At 46.4% G+C, this 8,946-nt stretch overlaps 1 protein-coding gene across 1 annotated transcript; it reads right to left on the reverse strand.

Annotated features, from left to right (window-relative positions):
• Positions 1-6,590: 6,590 nt before the first annotated feature.
• On the reverse strand, positions 6,591-8,242 carry LOC136518855 (hydroquinone glucosyltransferase-like). Its single transcript, XM_066512534.1, has one exon. The coding sequence runs from the start codon at positions 8,123-8,125 to the stop codon at positions 6,668-6,670; it is 1,458 nt and encodes a 485-aa protein (XP_066368631.1). The 5' UTR covers positions 8,126-8,242; the 3' UTR covers positions 6,591-6,667.
• Positions 8,243-8,946: the final 704 nt, after the last annotated feature.

The following is an 8,946-nucleotide window of genomic DNA, read 5'->3' on the forward strand; positions in this document are numbered from 1 at the left end:
CTTGGTGTTCGTGTTTTGCTGTGGGATTCACTTGTTACTCTTGGTGGTTGCCACCACCTAGATGGCTTGGAGCAGTGAGGATCGTCGAGCGAAGGTTGGTGATTGTCTCCAGCTCCGATCATGGTGATTGTGAGGGGTTTTTGACCTTTGCTCGGCGGAGAGCCAAAAGGTACTCTAGTGAATTGCTCGTGGCTTGTGTGATCCTCATCTTGTGTTGGCTATGCGGCACCCTATTGAGGGTTTGGCGAGTGATGCCAATTAGCGCGTGAACCTCCAAGTGAGTGAATCACCACAACGAGGAGTAGCTTGCCGACAAGCAAGTGAACCTCGGTAAAAAATCATTGTGTTCATCATTTGATTCCGAGGTGATTGGTCTTCATTGGTATTGATTCTTATGATTGATTGGTTCACTCCTCGACACGGCGGTATAACTATCTTGCTCTCTCTCTTTACATTACCGCAAACTAGTTATCAAGCTCTTTAGTGTAGCTAGTTGTGAGAGCTTGTTAGTTTGGTTAGTGTGGCTCTTTAGTTAGTCTTTGAGAGCACACTAACTTAGTGTAGTGCCATAGCTATTGTGTGGTTAGAGACAATAGAAACTAAAATTATGGTAGGTGGCTTGTATTTTTAGTAGGCTAGCGCAACACTTGCTCCGCCTCATAGTTGTCTAACCGTTTTGTTAAGTGTTGTTGTAGAATTTTTAATAGGCTATTCACCCCCTCTAGCCGTTAGGACCTTTCACCCAGCCCAACTGGCAGGTGCGGCGGCAGCGCGCGCGCGTGTGGCACGCCTATGTCCTTTTCTCAGCTTCTCAATTAAGATGAATAATTTCCAAACATATAAACTGAGTCAACGTTCAGTCAAAATTCCGTATGGTATTAAACCATACAACGCTTAATGTTACGTACCATAGAGTTTTATTTGATTTATTAAATATTATATGGGCCAAGCCCATATTATATCCAACAATCCCCACCAAACTCTAGGGTTCGTAACAAAGTAGGTTCAGAACCACATTTCTTTTATATACCAGTGTTTCGATGGAGACTGTTAAGTTGAACATCTATCTAGAGCAATAGTTTCACTCAGTCACAACTGAACAATGGACTAGGCCTTGAATTGCCAGTTTTGTGTGAGGTGAATGTCACTATAGTCCTTAGCTGATACTTGGCTGCAAAAGGCATCCCCTCTATTTGAAGCATATAAGTCATACTCCAGTGCCTTTCATGAGTATTTAGAGATCACCCAAATCTCATAGACTGTAATTAGCAGTCTGACTCATATAGGTGTGCTCCTCAAAAGATGTTCTGTAGGACAACATCTTTGCTTTAGCAAGCCACTTAGAACACATTAAGGTAAAAACCAACCTGCCTTACAAATAGGAAAGACATGCATCAGAAATGAGTCTTACTAAGGATCTTTCCTCACAATTTACTACTAGCTTATTTCACCATTCTACTTTACGGGATCTCCGATCACATAGAACAGGTTACCACCATAGTAAATTTCAAGTGGGTCTCAAACCTATCTCTCTCGATGCACTTTCTATCATATTGCGTGACAGACCCTTAGTGAACTGATCTGCCAGATTGTTAGACGTGTGAACATAGTCCAATGCTATTACTCTAGAGTTTCTCAATTTTCTGACAGATTTTAGTCATCTCTTAACATGCCTTGTAGACTTCATGTTGTCCTTAGAACTGTTAACCTTTGTAATCATAGTCTGATTATCACAGTTCATAGAAATAACCGGTATGGATTTTTCAACAACCGGTAAATCCATAAGGTCACGGAGCCACTCGGCCTCAGAGCCAGCGGTGTCTAATGCTGTGAGTTCTGCTTCCATTGTAGACTTCGTTAAGATAGTCTGCTTGCAAGACTTCCTAGAAACAGCGCCACCTCCAAGCGAAAATACATATCCACTTGTGGCATAAAGCTCATTAGCATCAGAGATCCAGTTGGCATCACAATAGCCTTCCAACACTTTTGGATGTTCGGTATAACGAATACCATAGCTCATAGTGCCCTTTAGATAGCGCATCACTCTCTCAAGAGCACGCCAGTGATCATCTCCCGGGTTTGACACAAACTGGCTCAGCTTGCACACAACAAATAAAATGTCAGGCCTTGTTGCACTAGCAAGATACATGAGCGAACCAATGATCTAGGAATATCTCAACTGATCCCTTGCTATTCTCCAATTTTTCCTCAATAGCACACTACGATCATAAGGTGTAGGAGCAGGTGCATAGTCACTAAACCCAAAGCAACTCAGTACCTTTTCCACATAGTGGGATTGTAACAGAGTTACCCCACCATCACCTTCTCTCAGAAGCTTGATATTAAGAATAACATCAACCTCTCCCAAATCTTTCATCTCAAAATTATTAGTTAAAAATTCCTTCACCTCCTCAATCACTTTGAGGCTAGATCCTAAGATCAGTATGTCATCAACATATAAGCACAAAATGACTCCTTCACCCCCACCATACTGATAGTACACACATTTGTTAGCTTCATTCACAACAAAGCCAGCAGATGTTAAAGTTCTGTCAAACTTCTCATGCCACTGCTTAGGAGCTTGTTTTAGGCCATATAATGACTTTAATAATTTACACACCTTGCCTTCTTGACCATTTGCTACAAACTCATCCGGCTGATCCATATAGATCTCCTCCTCTAACTCTCCGTTTAGGAAAGCTATCTTAACGTCCATTTGATGAACGATGAGACCATAAGAGGCTGCCAGGGAAAACAAAACTCGAATTGTGGTCAATCGGGCAACTAGTGAATAAGTATCAAAGAAATCCTCACCTTTCTTTTGAGTATAATCCTTGGCCACAAGCCTTGCCTTGTACCTCATGATAGTACCATCAGGCCTAAGCTTTTTCTTGAACACCCATTTGCACCCTATAGGCTTGCACCCATAGGGACGATCAACTATTTCCCAAGTTCCATTAGACATAACAGAATCCATCTCACTCCGTACTGCTTCCTTCCATAAGTCAGCATCAGGAGAGGAATATGCCTCTTCAATGGTCGTTGGTGTATCATCCACAAGGTACACAATATAGTCATCACCAAAAGACTTTGCAGTCCTCTGTCTCTTACTCTTTCTAGTGACTATAGTGTCATCCTCCTTAGGATTTTGCATATAGGGTTCCTCAGTTTGTTCTATCGGAGTAAAATTTTCATGCTCATGGGGAATTATAAATTCATGACCAGTCGTGCTAGGTGCATTTTTCATGGGAAACTCATTCTCAAAAAATATAGCGTCTCTAGATTCCATGATTGTATCAACAGCCATCTCAGGAACACTAGAATTTATAATTAAAAATATATAACCCACGCTGTGAATGGCATAACCAAGAAAAACACAATCAACAGTCTTTGGTCTAAGCTTTCGTTTTTTGTTTATTGGCACATTCACCTTTGCCAAACAACCTCAAGTTCACAGGTAAGAGAGATTTAATCTCTTCTTCTCCCATTCCTCGAATGGTGTAATTTCTTTGTTCTTTGTGGGCACTCTATTCAGGACATGACACGCTGTCAATATAGCCTCACCCCACCATTCCTTAGATAGTCCCGCAGTCTCTAACATGGCATTAACCAAATCAGTTAGAGTGCAATTCTTTCTCTCTGCAATCCCATTGGACTGTGGTGATTATGGTGGCGTCCTCTCATGAATAATTCCATGCACCGCGCAAAACTTAAAAAATTCATTTGAGAAATATTCTCCCCCGCGATCGGACCGCAAACGCTTTTTCTTCTCAAGTTTATTTTCTACCTCAGTTTTATAGACTTTAAAATAATGCAATGCTTCATCTTTAGTTTTCAATAGATACACATAGTAAAATCTAGTACAATCATCTATAAATGACATGAAGTATCGTCTACCGCATTTAGTCAATTCACCATTCATTTCACATAAATCAGAATGAACGAGTTCTAATGGTGCCAAGTTCCTCGCCTCAGCAGCCTTGTGGGGCTTGCGTGGTTGCTTCGATTGCACACACACCTGGCACTTAGAATCTTTGACTAAGTTAAATTTTGGGATTAAATTCATATTTGCAAGCAGCGTGATACAGCCAAAATTAATGTGACAAAGTCATGAATGCCATATATTCGACTCATCCGAAATATTAACATTGTTCACCACTTTATTACACACATCATCAAGCAAAGATAAGCGGAACAAGCCTCCGCAATCATTACCTTTTCCAACAAATGTTCCATGTCTCGACACAACACACTTATTGGACTCAAGCACAATTTTAAAGCCATCGCAACACATTTGAGAACCGCTAACAGATTTTTCTTGATGGAGGGGACATGCGGCACGTTCTTTAATAGCACCGTCTTTCCCGAAGTAAACTTCAGAACGACCGTACCAGCACCAAGAACACGTGCATGCGAACCGTTTCCCATCAGTAAGGCGCCAGTCCTACCGGCCTAATAGAAAGTAAACAAAGAAACATCAGCACACACATGAATATTAGCACCGATGTCCATCCACCACTCAGGTGAACGACAAACTGAGAGAACAAAAGATAAAGAATTACCATACCCAGATGTTCCTCCTCCAGTCTCGCTAATCACCACGTTTGCTGATTTCTTTTCTTGCTTATATTTGTGGTCTGGGCACGCACTTGCCCAATGCTCATCGCTCCCGCAAACAAAGCAACCTCCACCTTTCTTGTTGTTTTTCTTCTTGAACTGTGCAATTTGCTTAGGCTTTTCATTGTTGTTCTCTTGCATGTTCTTCTTCTTTTTATTACGAGATACAAATGAGTTTTTCTTCTACACCATATTAGCGGCGGAAGACTCAACTCCTTTTCCACGGATGTCTTTTGCTCTTGCCCTCTCCTCAACATCAAGAGATCCAATAAGCTCAGCCACGCTAAACTCTTGTCTCTTGTGTTTTAGAGAAGTAGCAAAATCCCTCCAAGAAGGTGGTAGCTTAGCGATTATACCGCCGACCGCAAACTTGTCGGGCAAAAAACATGAGAAATGTTCTAGTTCCTTTGCTAGCGCCTGTATCTAATGAGCATGTTCGACTACAAAACGGTTTTCAACCATTTTGTAGTCATACAACTACTCCATAAGGTACAACTCACTACCAGTATCAGAAACTCCAAACTTTGCCTCAAGAGCATCCCATAACTCTTTACCTGATGTGCAAGATATGTAGTTTTTCTCATACTTGGGATGAAGTGCACTAATCACAGCGCCTCGAAACATGTTATCAGCAGCCAAGAACTTTTGCTCCTCCTCAGGAATAAATTATTCAGGCTTTTCCTGTGCGGCGTGATAGCAGTTCATCGTAGTCAACCACAATACCATCTTAGCACGCCATATCATGAAATTCTTGCCATCAAAAGTATTTGGCTTCAAAGCAGTAGCAAAACCACTGACAGAAAATTGCCTAGCATTAGGTTTTTTGATTGTTAGAAATTTAGGCATTTTTATTATCAATTTAATCCAAAAAAATAACATCAGCAGATTCGTGACGGCATATATGTGCATGTGTATATTTCTAATAAACGCTACAGCATGCAGAGATGACATACAGATGGATACAGTAAAAGCGCAAAGTACAGTAATCACATAGATTAGATTGTACCCAGCGGAGGGTCCCATGCCGAGGACATCGGAGGCTCTATTCGCACTAGTCGACATAGTGTGTTGCTCGAAGTCGCGGACCACAGTCGATGCAGGACGATGTTCGCAGTGCAGTTCCATGAACGGATCACCAGGAAGAAGACGCATTGTTGTTCCACGGGCAATCACAGGGAAGTAGACCGGTTCCGAGAGCGATCACCACCGGGAAGAAGGCGTACGTGGACGAGCAGTCGCGGATCGCTCCCCAAAAACCTAATCGCCGCACACCCTGTGCAAGGTTCTCAGGCGGACAAGGGTTCCGGAGGCACCTGCTCTCCCGCTACTCCGTGCGCGCAGAGGTACGGGACGGGGAAGCCAGAGGGCTGCTGAGATGTGGTTTCTCTCGGGAGCGGTTGCGGAAGACGGAAATCTGGACTGACGGAGGACTACGGTTACGTGGCTGCGACGGGAAGGGAGAGGCAGCGGAGAATCCCAGGAAACGGAGAAGCGGAAGGGACGGTAACTGACGCAATCAGTTCGCCTCCACAATCAAAGGGAGAAACTCCCGTGATTATGTGGATTAAATGGCAAAAGACCGGCCACGCCAGCCCGCTCGCTCGCCGCCCGCCTGCCACGCCACGCCACGCCACGGCCAGCGGAGAATTCCAGGAGACGGAGAAGCGGAAGGGACGGTAACTGACGCAATCAGTTCGTCTCCACAATCAAAGGGAGAAACTCCCGTGATTATGTGGATTAAATGGCAAAAGACTGACCACGCCCGCCCGCTCGCTCGCCGCCCGGCTGCCACGCCACGCGGCCACGGCCCGGCCCGCGGCGGCGGCGGCGCGCGCACGTTTGGCACGCCTATGTCATTTTCTCAGCTTCTCAATTAAGATGAATAATTTCCAACCATATAAGCTGAGTCAACGTTCAGTCAAAATCTCATACGGTATTAAACCATACAACGCTTAATGTTATGTACCATAGAGTTTTATTTGATTTATTTAATATTATATGGCCAAGCCCATATTATATCCAACACAAAACACAAAATGTCGGGTTTTCTTCATTTCCTACTAGCGCATTTCCACGTATTTGCAATTTGTGCCAGAACACGAGTAGAACAACCATCCTTGCTCAAAGCATGCGCTGATTGACCTCTAAGCTCACTTGATCGCTTCCTCAATCTTTCAGCTTCCTCCCCTACCATCGCACGCCGAATCCCATTCGCAACTTCCTCCTTCCTTATAAATCGATCAGCTCCGACCTTTGCCCGGACGGCCACACCAACCTGGACGTCCATCATCGCAGCATTCATGTTTTGCTCAGCGTAAAGTGGCCAAGCAACCATAGGAACGCCGTTCATTACACTCTCCAGCACTGAGTTCCACCCGCAATGCGTGACGAAGCACCCAATGGAAGGATGGCCAAGTATGGCTGTCTGTGGCGCCCAAGACTGGGTCACTATCCCCATCCCTCTAGTCCTCTCCACGAACCCCTCAGGTAAGAAATCCAAGGGAATGTGCTCATCACCCTTTTGAGTCCCGAAGAATGCTCCAATTGTTGAACTTTGGTGTGGTCTCTTGACAACCCAAATGAATCTACACTGACTAAGCTCCAGCCCAAGCGCCAGCTCAGCCGTCTGCTGCCATGTCAGCGTGCCACCACTGCCAAATGATACATACACCACGGAGCCACGTGGCTGCTGGTCTAGCCAGCTCATGCACCTGTGGTCCATGTCCACGCCGGCCGGTCTGGTCCAAACCAATGGCCCAACCGGGTGGACAGGCAGCTGCAGCTGCAGACCGTCCAGACCCTCGCCCACCGCGGGCTCAAGTTCATTGAACGTGTTCACAAGAATGCCATCGACTCTTGCGGCATCCTTGGCCATGGACAAGAATCCGGCGTACGTGTTGCTGCTCCGGTCGGCGAGCATGGACGTCGGCAGGTCATGAGCATGGATGGGCACGCAGCCAGGGAGGCGGATCGGCTCCGTGGCGTCCCGGTGCTCCCCGGCGCGAGTGGCATCCATCTCGGGGAGGTGCAGGAGCAGGGAAAGCGTCATCCACGGGGACGTGAAGAACATGTAGAGCGGGACGCCCAGCTCCGCCGCGACGTCGCGCGCCACCACGCCGACCATGTCCACCACGAGCGCGACGAGCGGCGCGGCCGCGCCCAGCTCCCGCGCGATCTCCCGGATGCGTGTCACGTTGGAGACGACGGCAAGCTCGACGCGCTCGCGCGTGGGCGCGGAGGGAGGCAGCGCAGCAACTGGCGGCGGTGCCGGCAGCGCGACGAGGTCGATGGCGTCGGGAACGGCGGCGGCCACGGCGAGATACTGCTCCGAGGGCGCGGATGTAGCCGAGGCGAAGAGGAGGGTGGCGGCGAGGCCGTGGTCGGCCACGAGGCGGCGCGCGAGCTCGGCGAAGGGGATGAGGTGACCCATGCACGGGCTGCACAGGAGCAGCACGCGAGGCCGCGCGGCTGTACACGCAGGTGGCTTCCGCTCCTGGAGTTCTCCCATGGCGCGCAGGTGAGATGTGCGGGCTCACGGGAGGAACGGCAAAGAGAGAAGAGAGAGGACGAACATGGGAGGAACGGTTTGTGTCCCACCGCCAGCGGTGGTGCTGCGGCGTCCGGTGACGCTGAGAGCTTGGAGTGGAGAGCCTGCGCAGTTGTGTTGTTCTAGGATTCTTGAAGACTCGGCGGTCATCAACTTTTTAGTTTTTTTTTCTGCAGAACACGACGGAGAGTGTTGATCCTGCCTGCTAGATCCAAATGATGTTACATCATTGCTTGCGTTATATCACGTGCCAGGGCACAAGTATTCCACAGCTTGTGTAGATCGATGTGGTTTAATAAGGGCCTTTTTGGTACGGCTTGTGCCGGCTTCGGCTTCATCTATTTTGCGTAAATCGAGACACTGTAGCGGGAAGCCGTTTTGTAAGGCGAGGTTAAAATGAACTAGAAGCCGAAAAAAACCAGTTTTTTTGGCTTCACCGACTTTGGCTTCACCGATGAAGCTGTTTTGAATGAACCGTGCCAAAGGGGGCCTAAACTTCCCGTTTCAAAATAAGTGAGGACTGAGGACGGCTTCCAAATTGCATGAGTGCCACGACACTGCTACCTTCACTTTGATACGCTAGTCCATCAACCAGTGGTTCTATCGATCACCATTAAATTTTAGTTTTATCCAAAATCAAACTTTTTAGTTTTCACCAAATTTATGTAAAAATAGAAAATATATTAAGATCTACGATATCAAATCATATATTTTATAATATATATAATGAATCTTGTATATGAAAGAATATATTTTCGTCATCATGATTTACCACGCATGAT

This window comes from Miscanthus floridulus, chromosome 17 (assembly GCF_019320115.1).
Source record: "Miscanthus floridulus cultivar M001 chromosome 17, ASM1932011v1, whole genome shotgun sequence".
NCBI classification, from domain to species: Eukaryota; Viridiplantae; Streptophyta; class Magnoliopsida; order Poales; family Poaceae; genus Miscanthus; species Miscanthus floridulus.

What these genes read in the sequence shown, in the direction of transcription:
- LOC136518855 (XM_066512534.1), bottom strand. Translation starts at nt 8,125, where the DNA reads ATGGGAGAACTCCAGGAGCGGAAGCCACCTGCGTGTACAGCCGCGCGG.